General features: G+C 46.7%; 1 protein-coding gene and 1 long non-coding RNA gene across 6 annotated transcripts; one reads left to right on the top strand and one right to left on the bottom strand.

Annotated features, from left to right (window-relative positions):
• The first annotated feature begins 296 nt into the window (after positions 1-296).
• On the top strand, positions 297-2,232 carry LOC120680262. Of its 2 annotated transcripts, XR_005677565.1 has the most exons (6): positions 297-335; positions 416-513; positions 616-738; positions 1,037-1,243; positions 1,583-1,641; positions 1,924-2,232. It is a non-coding gene; the product is annotated as an uncharacterized LOC120680262 (long non-coding RNA). The 2 variants fall into 2 exon arrangements; XR_005677564.1 differs by having other exon boundaries at positions 1,037-1,641.
• Positions 2,233-4,944: 2,712 nt separating this feature from the next.
• On the bottom strand, positions 4,945-16,351 carry LOC120678890 (sm-like protein LSM2). Of its 4 annotated transcripts, none has more exons than XM_039960332.1 (4): positions 16,159-16,340; positions 15,851-15,897; positions 15,597-15,755; positions 4,945-5,202 (listed from the first exon to the last, which is right to left on the bottom strand). In XM_039960332.1, the coding sequence occupies exons 2-4, from the start codon at positions 15,851-15,853 to the stop codon at positions 5,125-5,127; spliced, it is 240 nt and encodes a 79-aa protein (XP_039816266.1). In that variant the 5' UTR covers positions 15,854-15,897; positions 16,159-16,340; the 3' UTR covers positions 4,945-5,124. The 4 variants fall into 4 exon arrangements, with proteins under 4 accessions (XP_039816266.1, XP_039816265.1, XP_039816264.1 ...); XM_039960331.1 differs by having other exon boundaries at positions 15,851-15,983; positions 16,159-16,338; XM_039960330.1 differs by lacking the exon at positions 4,945-5,202 and adding an exon at positions 7,183-7,634 and having other exon boundaries at positions 16,159-16,351.
• Between the last annotated feature and the right edge of the window lie 1,476 nt (positions 16,352-17,827).

Raw genomic sequence — 17,827 nt, 5'->3', positions numbered from 1 at the left:
TCAGGCAAATGTACTTGCAGCTAAGATACTGTTGAACACCACTTGCTGCTTCTGTATATCATAACGCTTGCTTGGTACATGTATGTTCAACTTGACTGCTACTTGCTACTCCTACTTGATAGCTGTATATATTCGCTTGTCTACTTTTGGACATTGTTTGATGGAAGCTCTGGCGTGTGTCTGATGATATGTTCCACATTCATCTGTATAAGTTTTATAAGTATGAATAAGGTACTAATTCAGTGCATTGATGCCCATCCAATTGCAGCATATAGGACCAAGAGTCACTCAATTATAATTTATCCTACATAATTTAAGTGTCAGGCTCAAAAAGGGTAGGATTTCAATTTCGCCTACATGCTTTTCCTGTTTCCATGCATTTGTTCTGTTTTCTAACCTTTGTCGATTTCAACAGAGGGAGGGAGAGGTGGAGTGGTCTGTAATGCTTGGGACCAGTATCTTGGGATGGAGCATACTGACACTGCACTCTACATGATCTATACAGTGAATCAGGTATGAAGTTTTCTTGTGAAATGATGATCTCAAATTCTCTACTGTTGATTTCTTCACCATAGTTGAGAATTCACTGTTATACTAAGAGAGATGTATTTGCAGACTTTTTTTGGAAGGAGTGCAATTCATTAATTCGATAATGTTTACAATCAAGATGTACAAACTCATGAACACAAGCAGTAGATTGGTCTCTCCAAACCGCAGAGTGCATACAACCTTATGGAAGTATGTTGTGTTGCAGAGATAGATTCAGTTTCAGTTTCATTTTCAATTTATGTTCATGGCCATATTCAGAGCTTTGTTAATTTTTAGGAATTTTGACATTTACAAAGTTGTAAAGGATCCAAAGACCTATCCAATGAAATTTCATATACTTTGGCGAAATGGTTTGGTAGTTATACTTATAACTACTTTGTTTTATGGCACCCTGGAAATTCCAGACTCTTATGTGTGCATTTATATACAGTTTTTCCCTATAGATAGTTAGAAATAAAAATAAGGTGTCCAAATTTCCACTGTGCAGAGGTTTCAGCGGTAAGCAAAGCCGTGTTGCCGAGATCACAGCCTCAAAGATAAGGTGCTGGAGTTGATGTTTCTCTTTCTATCCTCTAGATTTGTGTGCCTATAAGATAGGAGTAAGATCAATGAATGAACTTGATCAGTCCAGTTCACCTGGTCTATTTGATCATCTTTTGGTGAATGATGACCTTGAAACTTGCTATGAAAAAAGGTAATTCATGCAGATCATTGCTACCTTGCCTAACCTTTTTACATTGCTAATATAATTATTATTATTGTTTGAGCTCAACTTCCATTTTCTATATCTGATATATTATGAGCTATAAGAATCTGGCCTGTACTTCCATCATCTGGAACTATGCATATCTCAGGTTCAAATAATGCAAATTAGTTGTTTAGTAGTAGTTAAAAAAGTTAATGTCTTTTTTATTCCGGTCTCCTGAGGGGATTTGATTTAATTTAAGGAGATCTTTGGATCTTATCATTTTTCTAGATGCATGTGGGGGTAGGCTCATGACCAAATGCTAATGAGTCTTTTGTACTGATGTAGTGATGACGCCGATTTCTTTAGAAAGTTGGCAAAGGGGGAATCAGTCATGGTGTTGCCTGGTACGTGGTCAGAATATATTGTGTAGACTATAGAGCTGCATATTTAGTGATTATATGGCCTAATCAGGCCTAAGTAAACAGGCTGGCTCTATAGCACTGCTCGCAAGAAGTATGTGGAGAATAATTTCTTAGATTGAGGCTCCAAGATGACATATTTTCATGCGTCCCCATGTAGTAATATAATATTCTCAATTTTAACTAAAGAAGGCAAGGGCACCGTCCTTCACTTTGTGGGCACTACAAAATGTTTCTTGCTAATTTGCACCGTCCTTCACTTTGCAGGCATTCAAAACTGGCTGCGCATAACCTTTGCTACGGATCCAGCAAAATTGAAGCAAGGAAAAGGTTGAGATGCTGGGCAGAACCCTGATGCATAGGAGAGCCTGGTGCTCTTCTATGTTTTGTAATATTCATTATTCAGTAGACATCTGATGACTAGGATAGCTTCATGCTCGGATATGCTGGAGTATTTATGATTCAAATGCCGGATATATATCTATATTAACATGATGATATACTTGCTACTGGATGTGGTAGTTTCGTATTGTCATGCATATAGTTTAATTAATATTTTTTATTGTCTTATAATTACTGATATCTTATTGTTTAAACGGCAGGGCGCGCATCGCGTGCCGAATGTCCTAGTCTTTATCAAATCTTGCCTGCACTAGCTGTAGACGAGGCTGCAGGCTGCTTGCAAAGATGTCATGATACCTGGTGCAGGGAATGGCCCAGACATTGAGACATGCTCATGTTTTTCTAAGGCACTAATAGCATATCTCGAGGTGAATGATCACAATTTTTTTTGTGTGTGAATGATCGTAATGCTGCTGTTCGTTACTGGAGTAATTTACAAATATGATGAAAGAGCATGATGAGATTGAGGTATGAGTCCAGAAAAGCAAGGCGTGCTGGCGAGCTAGAAATTCCAATGGAATTCCACTAGAATTGAGAAGAAACGTGCTCCCATCTCACGAAAAACATGAGGCGTGTTCGGCAAAGCTTATTTCTCGGCGCCTCCACAAATCAAGCTGCCAAAAAGTGAAGATTCTGCACCAGAACAAGCAAAAGCAGAAACAATTCTTCACCAGCTTTTCCAATAAACCACAGATCGCGCCAAACAGGACCTTCACCTTTCCATCCTTTCTTTCTCTTCTCCATTGACCCTGTTTGGTTCCTTCTATGCTATTCTCTGCTAGAAAAGAATCTTCTGTGCATGGGCTATTAAATAAAGTCTATTTGTAAAACCTCTTCAGAGATGGGTGTAACTCTTCGCGACGAATCTAATCACGGTAATTAATCGATGATTGGCTACAGTGATGCTACAGTAACCATCCTCTAATCACGCGATCAAAGGTCTCATTAGATTCTTCAGGGTTTCTAGCGCGGGGTTCTAGAATTAGTTTTGTAAACTGACTTTGTTTGACACCGTAATTAACGGTCAAAGTGTTACTATTTTTTAATATAGCACAAACCAAACAGGGCCATTCTCTCTTCGGCTTGTCTGATTTCAGCTTGCATGATGACGCGTAAAGATGCAGGATTAGAGTGCAAGACACCGTTCTTAGGTACTGGAGTGGTACTAGTAGTTAACTAAGTTCGTACGATATCATATATCCTGCAGCACCTGCCGGGGCGTGCACGTGAGGACGGACGGTAGCGAGCGCCGCTCGAGGCCGCAGCTTTCCACTAGTTTCAGCCGGCAAGGCGCGGGCTCTGCTGTCCTGCTGCCGGCCGTGGATTCCTCTCATCTCGAGGCTCGCCGGCGAGCTTGCTTCCGTGCCATGATGGGTCCTAGCTTTGCCCAAGATACGTTGAAAAGGCTCCGGAACTTGTCAGGGTAAGAATTTCACGCACTGGGTCTCGCGGCACCCAAACGCCAAACAAACTTGTCAGAGTATCCTGGCACCCAAGGTTTGCAAGCTAATAACCTGCCGAGATCCAGCATTTTCTTCAAGTAAAAGCTCCATTAGGCCTCGTTCGGCAGGGGTGTTTTGATTCCGGGCCCGTTTTGATTCCAGGCCCGGTTTAAATTATTCCACCTGTGTCACTCATTCCTGGTCATCAGCCGTTCCAGGCCAGGATCAAAACCAGTGCAGATCTTCGGTTGTGCAACATGGAATGGAACCAAGCCAGTGCCCTGACTCAGAGCAACAGATCAACTCACAACAACTCATCTATTTTGCTAACAGACATATAACACTCCGAGCTGAAACATCCATCAACCACCATGCAAAAAAAAAGGATTTTTTTGATCCATGCCATTACAAGTTTCAAACTTTTGAGATACGCCATTACAATTCACCTATTTCGAAACTTGCCATTACAATTCTTCGTTTCTTTGAACCGTGCCATTTTATACGTCTTTGATGTCTTTGGACCCACTCGCAGACCTGGGTATTTTCGTATAGCCCAAAATGCTCCTGCTGCTTCTCTCCTTTCAACTCACTGACGTGTGGGGCCCACACGTCAGCTTCTCCTTCAACCTTCTTCCTCTTCTCCAAAACGCGCTGCTCACCTCCACCACCCTGCCCCAGCCGGCCTCCTCCCTGCCGGGAGGGCCCCTCCCCCGCCGCGCCCTCGCGTGGGCCCGCCGCCATGGCCGCATACCACCAGCGACGCCGCTGCCGTGGCCGCATCACACCAGGGCCGCCGCAGCCGTGGCTGCATCCCACCAAGGACGCCGTGCCCTCACGTGGGCCCGCCGCCGTGGCCGCCTCCCCGCCAGGGACGCCGCGCGCACCACCGCCGCTCGTCCTCGTCGACGCCCACCTGCTCCCCGCCCCTGCCGCCCGCCGCCGTGTCCCGCGCCCTCGCCGGGGCGCCCCATGGCCGCGTCCAGCTCGTCCTCGTGAACCACCCGACCCGACCCCGATCCAGGCGCATCTGCAACTCCCCGGCGCCCTCCTCGCGTGCGCGACCTCCCTCACGCGCCTCTACCTCAGCTTCTGGACCTTCCCGTGCTCCCTCCCGCCCGCCGCCGTGTTCCCCCGCCTCCAGGAGCTCGGCCTCGGTTCCATCACCATCGGCGAACAGGACCTCGCCTTCCTGGTGAAGAGGAGGAAGGAGGTTGAGGGAGAAGATGACGTGTGGGCCCCACACATCAGTGAGTTGAACGGAGAGACAGTAGGGGCATTTTGGGTCATACAAAAATACGCAGGTCTGCGAGTAGGTCCATAGGTATCAAAGACGTATAAAATGGCACGGTTCAAAGAAACGAAGAATTATAATGGCAAGTTTTGAAATAGGTGAATTATAATGGCGTATCTCAGAAGTTAGAAAATTGTATTGGCATGGATCAAAAAAACCAAAAAAAAACGATGTCAACTCAGCAGCTGGTTCAGCACAACAGATCAGCAGCTGATTCAATACAACTGCAAGCAGCTATAATCCATTGACAGATTTATCACATGCCACCATTGCAGCTGTAACTACAAGGCACATACGCACACTACTCTAAGTCCCTACAGATTCATCCATCCATCAATCCATACTTCTACATAATCCCCACACTCCAACTGAAAGCTGAAATCCAAAGACACCAGTGTTGGCAGTGTATGCCTGAAAAGTCAAAGAGAACACCTGAAGTTAATATTGCAGTGTACATGCATAAATTTTCAGGTATAGTGTTGTGTTTGCATTCACAAAACCTACAAGGTATCAAGTAATTGTATATACTAGATAAATGAGCAGTTAATACAAGTAAGTTACATGCACCACTCAATTAAATGTGTGGGGTTGTCTAGTGCAAGTAATCTACAAATAATTGTCTAGTGCAATCTACAAGTAATTGTCTAGTGCAAGCAATATGTTCAGTACAAGTGCTGACTGCATTTCTGAAATGTGGGGTTGTGTTTGACTGATAAACAACATTTGATCTACATTCAATAGCAAAGAAGAGCTTGCACTAGATGTCTCACAGCAAAGCTTCGATATCACAAGCAAAGGAACCTAATTCAGACAGATGCATTTTGATATCACAAGCGAAGGAACCTACATTTGAATCAGCCATGTGGGTTACAAAGAAATGAGATGTCAGCAGAATTAGTAACTGCTAATCCTGGAAAACTGGTGTCAAAAGCTTCGATCTTGGAAATGTTAACAGGGTTGTGCCCTGATGCCAATTTTTATTTTTTCAACCAACAGGTTGAGAGGTTTCTCTGAACAGAACACCATCTCAGAGGAACTCTGCTCCTTTTCGCTTTTGGCATCTTCTCTTTTGCAGCAGCGGGTCACACGAGGGAGCAAGCAAAGCAAAGCAAATGCTCTGCTCGATCCGCCACTCCTAACCTTCGAGACCCCAAATGTTAGCTTCTTGTTTGAGGCAAGCAGCATCAGCAGATCTATCATCTATGTCCAAAAAATGGGGAAAAGAAACAACAAAAAATGGTTTCCTAAGCGTAAATTATCAGTCCTAGCGGACTCCGCGGGGGGTACAATCATCAGATCCGGCTGCAGAGCCGGGAGACGTCGGAGGGGCGGACGGGCTTGAGGAAGTCCTCGGCGCGGATGCTCTACTGGCCGCGCAGGGCGCCGGCGCCGGCCGAGCTGCTGGCCTTGGCATGCTCGCCAGATCCGCTTGACCTTGCCACGCCGGATCCGCCGCAGTTCAACTCCAAGAAACGCAGAGAGAGAGGGAAAGGAGGAGAGAGGCGGCGGCTTACCAATGAGAAGGCGGAGGAGGAGAAGCTCGCCGACGGTGCGCCGCCGAGCCGCCGCCAGGACGCCGTCGCCTCGCGCCGCCGAGCACGCCGCCAGGACCCCGCCTCTCCTCGAGTCGCGCCGCTCCGCGGATGGATTGATTCCTGGACCTTTTTTTTTTAGAAACCGGGTTACATAATTTTATTAATATAACAGTTTACACTCAGAAGTTACAAGAACAACCCTGAAAGAAAAACAATTGCAAATAAGTCCTTGTAACATATCCCCGGTGATCATTGCTGCTGGGGACCGGAGTTGCCGCCCGCCGCTCTCTCCTTGAAAGAAAAGAACGCCGAACTTGCGACTTGAAGCCGAACTCCAGTTCGACGAAGAAGCTTCAGAAGAAGCCACATCTGGTTTTTTGAAAGAAGAAGCCACATCCGGTTTTTTGAATCCATCCTTGGTAGAAGTGGCACACCGATGAAATCGATATTTTGAATCTTTGAAAGTCCAAATCCATCGAGACGAAGGAGTGGATCGGTTCCGGGTCCAAAACGGCGTGAAATGGTCTGGAATGGCCTGTTTTCATTTCGGACTGGGCCTAAACAAACATCCGTTCCGGGCCGAACCCGATTTCAAACCGGGCCACTTTGTTCCGGCCGGAATGGAAGCCATTCCGGGCCGTTTTTTCCCTAACCGAACGAGGCCTTAGCAGGCACAAACCAACCAGTAAACCCACTCACCCTCGGTACGGCTCAACAAACGCGGATCCGTTAGGGTTACGGTGGCTCCCACTTGGCCACTTCAACCAGTGGCGTCGCTTTAACTTGAGGTCAAGCTCATCCTAATCCCCTGGGCTAATCAATCAACAAACCAACAACCACCGGTCACTGACCGGTCTGGTCAATCAACAGCAATCCTCTGCACGACATGCCAATTGATAGCGTAGCAGGTCTCAAGAAAAACATGGCCGCAGACGGGCGAAACATCACAGCTAATCAGTGGGTCCGGTTTGGTCTAATAGCACTACTAATAGCAACCCACAAGGAACATGCAGGTCACCCAACCTGGAATGTCTGTCACCGCAAAGTACCAGGGGAGCTGATGGATAACAGTTCGACCAGTCAGCGTCTGTGGCTAATAACACAAGGAGGATGGATGCATGTTTCGCAGATCGGATCAGGGCTCCTGTCGGGGAAGAGGGCGAGGGGACGGTTGGGGGGGCGTGTCGATCAGCCTCCGCGCGCCTCCCTCCTGGTGGCGTCGTGGAGGATGTCAATGTCCACGCCGTCCTGCGGGAGCAGCACGTACCGCACCACTGAGCCCCTGATGAAGCAGTTCCGCACAGATAGCTGCCACAATGAAAATGAACAACTTTAACAGCATGATCAATATCTATAGTTTTCAGTTTTGCTTGCTACTACTTGGTTAGTATCCCTATTTTCTTATAGAAAAAAAGAGCATTAAATGATTCCAAGATATTGGTTGATCAATTACAAAGGTGTGTAAATGGGCAGATTCACCAAACAGACCCCGCCGAAATTATATACAACAGACTATAGGTTGTATGCTACTCACAGAACATGTTATAGGATAATAATATGTTAGATTGCTTTGCTTTGGAAATACGTCCAGCATATTCTACAGATGAAAGACACATCTCAGCAATAATGTAAACTACAAGTCTACGACAAAAGAATATAGTTCCCAATATACACCCACCTGCAGAGATTAGCACCCTACTTTCCTACAGAAGTGCCAACTGATAGATCCAACATAACATACCCATGAGTAGCATGTCAAAAGGAAATAAGCAAGCAATATATCAACTTTCACAGTGTTTGTTTAGCAACCACATGCTGATCGAGCAGCAACCCACATGAATATGGAACACATATAACAATATGATTTTATCAGTAGCTTGCACTGAAATTAACTGGCTGACGAGATTCAAATGCAGGGCGCACATTTATAAAACCTGAACTATCACAATGTGAACAAGTAAAACCACTGGATCTCTCACATACATTTCACTCATGCAACTACATGAAGTGAACATTCTTAACATGACTTACATATATGCATAAGACTTCATCACTGAGTTACTCAACACAATGTGAGTATAATTATACACAAGTTCAGTGAACATGAAAGTTAAATTTTCTTCCATATGCTGCATTTATGGCGCTATTATGAATGTATGCAACATGGACACCATGTCACCATCCCTTACCCATGCACTGAGTTCAAACTGTAAAATTTCAAGGTCAGACTGCTACAGAGTCAAGAGTTTGTAACTACTAGTGCCAGGCTACCATAAGAATGCTAGATCAGTGCAAGTTGATTAGATCATCAGTTCATCACATGGGAGAAGGAAAAGCCAGGCGTATCAATCTTTCTTCCTTTTTTTTGAGATCTTAATATTACTTGTATTATCATGAAGAATAGAAAGGGTGTCTTGTAGTGATGACTAGTCTATATATCTTACAGGGGAATTAAAAGGTTTTAAAATTTCACGCGCAGACATTAATAAAACTTGCAAGAACATGTTAGCTTGTTTGCAGGTCTATTGATGAAGGGTTCATTGTGCATTCAGATCAAATGGATAGCCTTAGACTGTCTGCACTGGGACCTGTATCCCATCCTGTACGCTAACTTAGCGTTTGATTTTGGCGCATGAGCTGCTGCAGCGGGTACTGGGAAACGTCCGCTAAAACAGCGGACGTCCTCCCACTCCGCTAGATAGCGCGGACGTACGGAGGCCCGGTATCGGCTGATGTGGCACTCCGCGCCCGCGCCCTCGCCCTCGGGTCCGGCCGCCGCTCGGAGCTCCGCCGCCGCCATAGAAGAGGGAAGGAGGAGGGAGGAAGGAAGGGCCGCCGCCGTGTCGCGCCGCGCTGGCCGCCGCCACCGCGTCCTGCCGCACGGGCCGCCGTCCACCGGAGAGGGAGGAAGGAGGGGCCACCACCGAGTCGCGCCGCACTGGCCGCCGCCACCGCGTCGGGCCGCGCGGGCTGCCGTCCACCAGAGAGGAAGGAGGGGCCACCTGAAAGGCCCTTGTTTGGTTTTGGTAATTGAGTGACAACTTAAGTGGACTAATAAGTGTTTATGTTGAGATACACAAGTGATTAGTCCACACAAAAACACTAGTATGAGCAATATGTGCCATGGAGGAGAAATGACTAAGGGTTGATGCTATGCTCATATAGTGTGATGGAGTAACTCATTGCATATGAGACATGACATGGAGTCATGTGGCCAAAGTGGAGAAGATCAAGACAAGGCTTGGCTTGATGGATCGGCTGCAATGGTGAAGGGCAAGTCAAGGCTTTGAAGCGAGGGACCGCGTGGCGGTGAAGCTTGAGCAAGACTTGGCACCGATGGACCGAGGCAACGGTGAAGAGCGAGCAAGGTCAAGATCGATAGACCAAAGAGGTCATGTGATGATATGGAGTGGATCATATCATTCAAGGAAGATCAAGCCAAGTGTTGACTCATGATGATGATCAAAAGGCTTGATGGAGTTTGGTGCTTGTGTGGCATCAATATTTGGGAAGATGAAATGGAATGCGCAAGGCAAAGGTATGACTTGTAGGGCATTTCATTTCACCGGTCAAAGGTTGTGTAGAGAAGTGCATGACCGGATTTAGGATAGATGGCCGTACTATCAAGAGGCAAATTTGTTTGCATATCGGTCATCTAGTGCCACTTGAGCGATCTAACTTTGCGATGTTGCTAGGATCGAGTGGCGTGGTGAGATCAAGTGAAAGTTCTTTGAAAATGATTGTGAAATGCTAACACACATGCATATGGTGTTGTTCACGTGGTGGTATTGGCACATTTGCAAAGGAGAAGGTGTTGGAGTTGATGTTGATCAACTTGTGGGAAAAAGAAATGACGGGCGGACGGTCCGGTCATGTTGGGCGGACGGTCCGCCAGTATAATTCATTTTTGTCCAGAGAGATTGCAGCTCTGTTTGGGCTTGAAGGTCGTACTGCAGACGGTCCGCCCCTGGGTTGCGGACAATCCGCAGGTGTTTTAAAGAAATCGTCCAGAGAGGTTGTTTCTCTGGCTTGGGCTGAAAGGTTGGACTGCGGACGGTCCGGTCCAGAGGCACGGACGGTCCGCAGGTCACTTAAGAATTTGTCCAGAGATGATTTCGTTTCTGGTGGGTTGCACGATGTGAAAGGCGGACGATCCGCCCAAGGGGTGCGGACGGTCCGCCACTCAAACTTTAAGTTTGTCCAGAGACGCTCTCTCTGAGTGTTCGGAGTGTCTGAACGGCGGACGGTCCGCCAATAGGACGCAGACAGTCCGCGAAGGGCTCTAACGGTCGACTCTGACACATAATCATTGCAGATCTAGTTGTTGGGTTTGAATGGCGGACAGTCCGGTTTTTGTGAGGCGGACAGTCCGCGAAAACTCTGTTTTCACGGGAGTTGAGTGTAACGGCTAGTTTGGAGTCTCCCTCTATAAATAGAGGGTGTGGCCGGCCAATTGAGGTTGCTGAGCACTTTGGGGACTTGGTGTCCTTGTGTGAGAGTGCTTGAAAGCCCTCTACTCACTCTAACTTAAAAGTAATCATCCGATCGAGTGAGAGCAATTCTAGTGCGATTGCTTTGAGAGATTGCATCGAGTGGCACTAGGTGATCGTGTTGCAAGCCGGTGTGCTTGTTACTCTTGGAGGTTGCCACCTCCTAGACGGCTTGGTGGCAAGAGGCTCCGTTGAAGCCCGCAAGAAGATTGTGCGGTGCTCCGGAGAAGAGATTGTGAGGGGTATTGTGCTCACCCCGCGGGAGCCGCGAAGAGCAACTCTAGTTGAGCGAGACGTGAAGAGCAACAAGTGGTCCGGTCGGATCATGTGCTAGAGCTCAGTGTGAGCACTCCACGTGGGAGAATGTGACTTGAGAATCACCACTAGTAAGAGGATCGGCGGCAACCTTAGAGCTTGTCTCAACGGGGATTAGCTTGGTAGCAACCAAGTGAACCTCGGGATAAAAATCACCGTGTCAATTTTGTCTACTCTTCTCGGTGGTTTGCATTCTCCAAATCACAAGCCTTGTATTTACATTCATATATATATTGTGGTTGTGTAGTTGCTCTCTAGTGATTAGTTAGCTTGTGTAGCTTGCTAATCATCTTCTTGCTTGTGTAGCTAGAAGTAGAGATCCTAGTGTAACTAGTTAGCTTGTGTAGCTTAATTAGCTGCTCTTGCTTAGATTGTGTAGCTAAGCAAGTTGAGCTTTTGGGTTTGGATTGTGTATCCTTGTCCTTGCGCATCTAGTGAGCTTAGGTTTGGCTTTGTGTTTTTGCTCATTAGAATTGTGTAGGAGCTCCTCCGGTTTGTGAAGTACTAGTGGTTAGACTTGTGTGGCTTGGCATTAGAATTGTTAGAAGAGCTCTTGCTAGTTTGACACTCCATTTGCTTTGTGTAGGATCTTTTTGGAGGTGCCTTAGAGTCATAGTTAGAGGGGTGAAGTCTTGGCTAAGCGAATAGTTTCAATTCCGCATAAGTTTCAGTTAGCCGGCGCAATTAGTTTTAGAAAGGACTATTCACCCCCCCTCTAGTCCGCCATCTCGACCCTACACCGCCGCCGTGTCGCGTCGCGCTGCGCGGGCCACCGCCGCGTCGCGCCGCGTCGCGCTGCGCGGGCCACCGCCGCGTCGCGCCGCGTCGCGCTGCGCGGGCCACCGCCGCGTCGCGCCGCGTCGCGTGGCCCCGCCGGCGCTCCGCCGAGCTCGAGGGAGATGGTGGCGGCCCAGCAGGCGCAGGAGAGGGAGGCTGGGGCGCCGCCGCCGGGGGACATGGCCGCGCTCGGCCGGCCGCAGAGGGAGCTCGCCGTCGCCGCGACATCCGGCCGCCGCGGGCTCCGCCGCCGCCCAGATCTGCGGGCACTCCGGCTAGGAGAACCGACGGGGGAGGCTCAGGTCTGCAGTCACACCGCGCGGCGGCCTCGCGCCGCTCCGAGCCGCATCGCCGAGCGACGCCGCCCGCCGGGCACCGCTACGGCCCAGCGCGCGCGGCATGGCGGCGAGCGCCGCGAGCTCCAAGGGCAAGCGAGGAGCGCGGCGGCCGCGAGCTCCAAAGGTGGCGGTGAGCGCGGCGGCCACGAGTGGATCCAGGGTGGCATCGAGTTCCAGGGGCGGCCGGCCGTCGTGCCGGAGCCGGGGCGGGGAAGGAGGACGTCCCCGCCGCGCGCACCGGCCTGGTCCCGGCGGGGAGGAGAGAGCAGGGGAGAGGTGGCTGCGGGCAGAGAGTTCGAGGAGGGAGGGAGAGAGAGGGGAGGGCGGTGGATAAGGAGGAGGTGAGACTGACGTATGGGGCCCGCGGGTGGGTAGTTGGGATAGAGGATGAGATATAGAGTATGACGGGTGCGGGGAAACTGAGTGTAGAGGAGAGAATTTCGATGACCAGGATAGAATATTCCTTTTAAAGGATGAATTTAGAGTACGACGAGTGCAGACAGCCTTAAGAGGATGAATTAAATATATTAGATAAGCAGAACTAGACAAGCAACTGACACAGCTAGCATGACTGCACAACTTTCCATCTATCTATCTATCTAAACATTGTTCAACAGAACTGAGTTCATCGTAGATAGGAGTACAGGCGTTGCCATTGCATATATCATATTTATTCATGTGCAACTTCTGGACCATAATTTAAGAACATAATCTTCATATACAGACTTGCCAGAGTTTCTTAAATTTACAGAACAAAGTCCACCACAAAACAAGTTAGACATATGCTAGAGTAAATCCCTCAACATATGAGAATATGAAGGTCCTGTACACAATGCAAAACTTAATTATATACGAATGCTTCCATGGATAAATTCATGGTGCTGTTATGTAGTTGTGGACACTGAACACCACTCAATTACGCAAGCAGAGTTTTGACAGTCAATAAAGTTAAGTCTTCTACAAGTCAACAGCAATGTCATGCAATTAGACTAAGGTTGCCACAAGAATGCTAGATCAGAAATATGAAGTTCTTATACACAATACAACAGTTAAATAGATATGACTCTTCCATGGACAAATTTGGGGTGTTGTTCTGTACGTCTGGACACTGCAAACCATAAAATTACCCAAGCACTAAGTTCTGAACAGTCAATCTTTAAGGTAAGTCTGCTAAAGTCAAGTGCACAACTATGCAATTAGTGTAATCCACAACTTCCTTTAAGAACGAGTTGGTCTGGTCCAGGTTGCCACAAGAATGCTAAGTTAACAGCAACACATCCTTCTGCCCTTTATTTGTACAACATAGGAACCTTCCACCACACTACCCAAGATGCTGGATAAGTGTAAGAAACTGCTACTGCTATGGCCTTTCCCTGCAGTTCCCAATTCCCACTAAGTCGATATTGGATGTCATAACCAACCAAGGAAAGAGCAGCAATCAAGTAGAGTACAAACTCTTAACCGATAAAATCACTCTGAAGGGCTTGAAACTGTACTCACATAGTACCAGCTAGACATGGCAGCAGGGCATGCCATGTGGGGATATTTGTCCTGGTCAACAACTCAAGTGTTCTTGAGTTCGATGTTGAGGTACTGCCGTACTGGTCAGCTGAGTGGAGCATCCTGCAAATCACCAGGCCGTTTGCATGCCCCGACAACCTTCCATATATCTATCTAAACATCATTCTACAGAACTGAGTTCATCGTATATAAAATAGAGGCAGTTCCATTGAATCCATCATACTTATTTCACTTCTGCAAATTCTGGGCCATCCGGCCATGATTTAGGAACAAAACATTTATATACAAACTGAGTTTCATGAATTTCCAATACAAAATTCATCACAAAACCAGTCAGGCCTATGCTAGAGGGGCTTATTAAGACTAAATCACTCAAAATGTGAGAATGTGGACTTGTGAAAGTCGTCTACACAATGAAAAGTCAATTATATACAAATCCCTCCATGCATAAATTTGTGGAAACTGAGCACCATCAAGTTACCCAAGCACTGAGTTCTGACAGTCAATATCAAGGTAAGTCACAAGAATGCTATACTAGAGATATGAAGGTCCTATAAACAATACAACAGTTAGTTGGATGTGAATTCTTATGGAGAAATTTGTGGTGTTGTTCCGTACGTGTGGACACTGGACAGTGGACACCATCAAATTACCCAAGCACTAAGTTCTGAACGGACAATCTTTAAGGTAAGTTTGCTAGCTTTGGATGACGGATTGCTTGCTGCATGTGTTGACTGCAGCTCGTCATTTGCTCGGTGATACACAGCTAGTGATATGTGCTGTAGCTAGGGAGCTCCCCCCCACACACACCCACACCCACACCCACCCACCCACCCACTAAGCCAACAAACTAAAAACACCTATGTCACAAAAAATACATCTGACCTCGACCTGTACAATCACTCTTCATTTGGAACCAGAGCGAGAAGGTGATTCGCTCCTCGAGCTCCAGCCAAACCCCACAAATGTAGCTCCTCACTGGCCGACACCAAGGCTCTAGAGACACTGGAAGGCCCCATCAAAAACACAACGGTTGCGATGAGTCCATGAAGTCCAGGCTCCTAGAGTAATCAGAGAGTAAAGGCCTTTTATAGTATGAGCAGGCACAGAGTCAGCACTAATCTCCCACCAGTCAAAATTTCCATCCAAACAGGGGGAGAGAACCTGCAGGCCAGCTCTCCTCAAAAACAAACCAAAAATCTCTAGCAAAGACACAATCGATCAGCAGGTGATTAATGGTTTCCTCAGCTTGATCACGGAGTGGGAAGCTTGCAGGGTGCGGCAAATTCCTTCTTGCCAGCCGATCAGATGTCCAACATCTATCCCTGATTGCCAGCCACACAAAAAACCGACATTTTCCGGGTGCCCAAGTCTTCAAGATCTCTGAACTTTATCTCCGAACATGTATTAAGGGATCTTTATCTCCGAGCTTTGTGCTTAATTTTTTAATATATATGAGTTAGCAAAAAAAAGCAAGTTTGGTAAAGTCAAATGCAGGACTATGCAATATGTGCAAGGTTGCCACAAAAAAGCTTGATTACCAGCAATACACCCCTTCTGGCCTATATTTGTATTGTACAACATAGGAACCTTCAACCACACTATCCAAGATGCTGGAAAAGTGAGCTAACTGCTCTGCTACAAACCTTTCCCCTACAGTTCCCAGTTCCCGCTAAGTCAATATCAAGTAAGGATGGCAAAAAAAAAACTGAGGAAAAGAGCAGCAATCAAGTTACCTACAAACTCTAACTGATGAAAGTATGAAACTAAGCTGAAGGGCATGAAGTCTGTGCAGACATAGTTTCAACTAGACTCGGCAGCAGGTATACCATGTGGGGGTACTTGTCCTGGTCAACAACCCGAGTGTTCTCGAGCTTGATGTTGAGGTACTGGTCGACCGAGTGGAGTGTCCCGCGAATCGCCAGGTCGTTCTTGAGCTCCACCGTCACCTCCTTCCCCACGAGCTCCTTGAAGTAGGAGAAGAACAGCTGCAAAAAGGAACAGTATCGAGGGGGGGGCACGTAAGAGACACCAGGAGCAGAGACGAACGATCTGTGCAGCGGAGGAGGAATCACGGAATCACCATGGCGGCGGCTTGACAACACTCGCTGCTGCCGGTTTAGCTGACCCCTAGAAAAATCGCGAACAAGGCAACAGAGTCAGCACCCAAATTTTGCACGGGGGCAAAGGCTGCTCCCCCTCCTCCTCCTCCTTCCCTGAGGGGCGGACCCAGCATAGGACATGGGTGTACACCCGATAATTTTCGCAAACGAAATCGAAGTTAGTAGGTAATCTATTGTAACTGGATTCAGATCCGAATACAGATAGTTTTGTTAGGGTTTGGGGTGCTCCGTCTCGCACGGCAGAAGGAAAGAGGAGGGGCGGGCATACCTGGAGGACGTTCGTCGCCGGCAAAGGGCTGTGCGAAGACGTGACGAATGGCGCCGCCGCTCGCCGAGGCGCCGCCGCCAGGGAAGGAAGAGCAAGGGAGTAGAGAGTCCGAGGGAAGGGAAAGGTTTAAGAGACAGAGGGGAGGGGGCAGATGAACCTGAGGCCTGAGCCCTGCGGGAGGGCTGTCAATGAGCCGACCTCGAGCGAGCTTGCCACCTGGAGCTGGAGCTGGAGCATCCCGAGCCGAGTTTTTTTTTTTTTTTTGAAAAGCTCATCCCGAGCCGAGGTGACGAGGTCGATTCAGCCCAGAGATGTTCTTAATTTCTTCTCAACTCCACGGCAGCAATGGATGAGGAGACTGACCACATACTCCTCTAAAAAAATATTTAATTTGATGAACCAATAGAAAGAGAAGCGAACCCTAATAAGTAGCTTTATCATTTTGTGGCTATTTTAGCATTCTAGGCCTATTTTAGCTAACGGAAGGCTTTAATCTCCGGCTATATTATATTAACTTTAATAGAGGGAGTAGAGTGCATGCACATGCACATGCAAACAGAAATACTAAAGCTTTAGTGAATAGCTTGATCTCGAATTGTTGGAGCTCGCGAGCTCTATGTTAGATCCAAGTTTCGGTTGATTATAAGTACAACTTAGTTTGAATTAAGTTTCTAGCAAATCAAATTAAATGAGTAAATTGCACACCTACTATACAATAACTTGTACAGTTGTATCATTTTAGTCTAACAAATTGCAATCATGCAAATGGCTGCATGAACTTATAATTAGTCTGCGTGCGATCACGTATACGCTACCGAGAGTATTTTGTGATGATGTCTTTGTTAGGTAACTGTGCTTAGGTCGTGAGTATTAATTTTGAGAAGATGGCAAAAGTACAAATTGTCAAACACATATTTCAAGTCAATCAAGATGAACAATATCAGCACACTGCATAAAAAATTCAGTGACAGGTATTGGCACGCAGTGCTTGATAAAAGTTGGAACGATATCTCTCTCCAGCTTTCTGAAAACATTTTCTAAATTTAGTCATTGTTTCATATTGAGTATGATGGAAATGTCATATCAAAGCATCCTAACTGATCTCCTAGCTATGCACCTAACTAGTTTATGTACTTATACACATGTGCAGCACTAGAGCACCATAAAATTCAGAAATTTGGTGAAAATCTTTTAATTAGTGTGGATGGTAACATAATTTTTTTGCCCTCCTTCAAATTAATTTTGATCTCCAATATCTTTTAATATTTACATAGCTACTCCCTCCGTCCTGGAACGTAAGGTATTGGAGGGTTCGAAATTTGTATCCAAATTTAAGGCATTCTAGAGTCCTTTGGGAAAAAGATATACTAATCTCATTTGTTTGATGTTAATTTTGTAAAAAAAAATCAATTGTGGTGGGCCATGGAGTTAAAAAGGCATGCTAATCTTCTTGGTTTTGATGCGGCCACTGAAAATTAAGTTATTGATTAACTGAACAATGCACTAATAAGATGTACATAAGTCTTTTCTCTACCTCCATAATCTGTCTGTAGAAACCTAGGATACCCTACATTTCAGGTAAAATATCCTTAGTATTGTACTCCCTCTGTCCCAAAATAAGTGTTGTTTTAGCATTTAAATTTTGTCCAACAAAGAGTGTTTTTTAGTT

Source organism: Panicum virgatum, chromosome 6N, assembly GCF_016808335.1.
Source record: "Panicum virgatum strain AP13 chromosome 6N, P.virgatum_v5, whole genome shotgun sequence".
Taxonomy (NCBI): domain Eukaryota; kingdom Viridiplantae; phylum Streptophyta; class Magnoliopsida; order Poales; family Poaceae; genus Panicum; species Panicum virgatum.
Note: the sequence above shows the minus strand (reverse complement) of the source record. Positions and strands in the feature narration are given on the sequence as shown.

Bases quoted from the DNA above. Each gene is read 5' to 3' on its own strand.
- LOC120678890 (XM_039960330.1), bottom strand. The intron at 7,635-15,596 runs GTATACCTGCTG...TCATTGTGGCAG, and splicing joins AGGACAAGTACCCCCACATG to CTATCTGTGCGGAACTGCTT.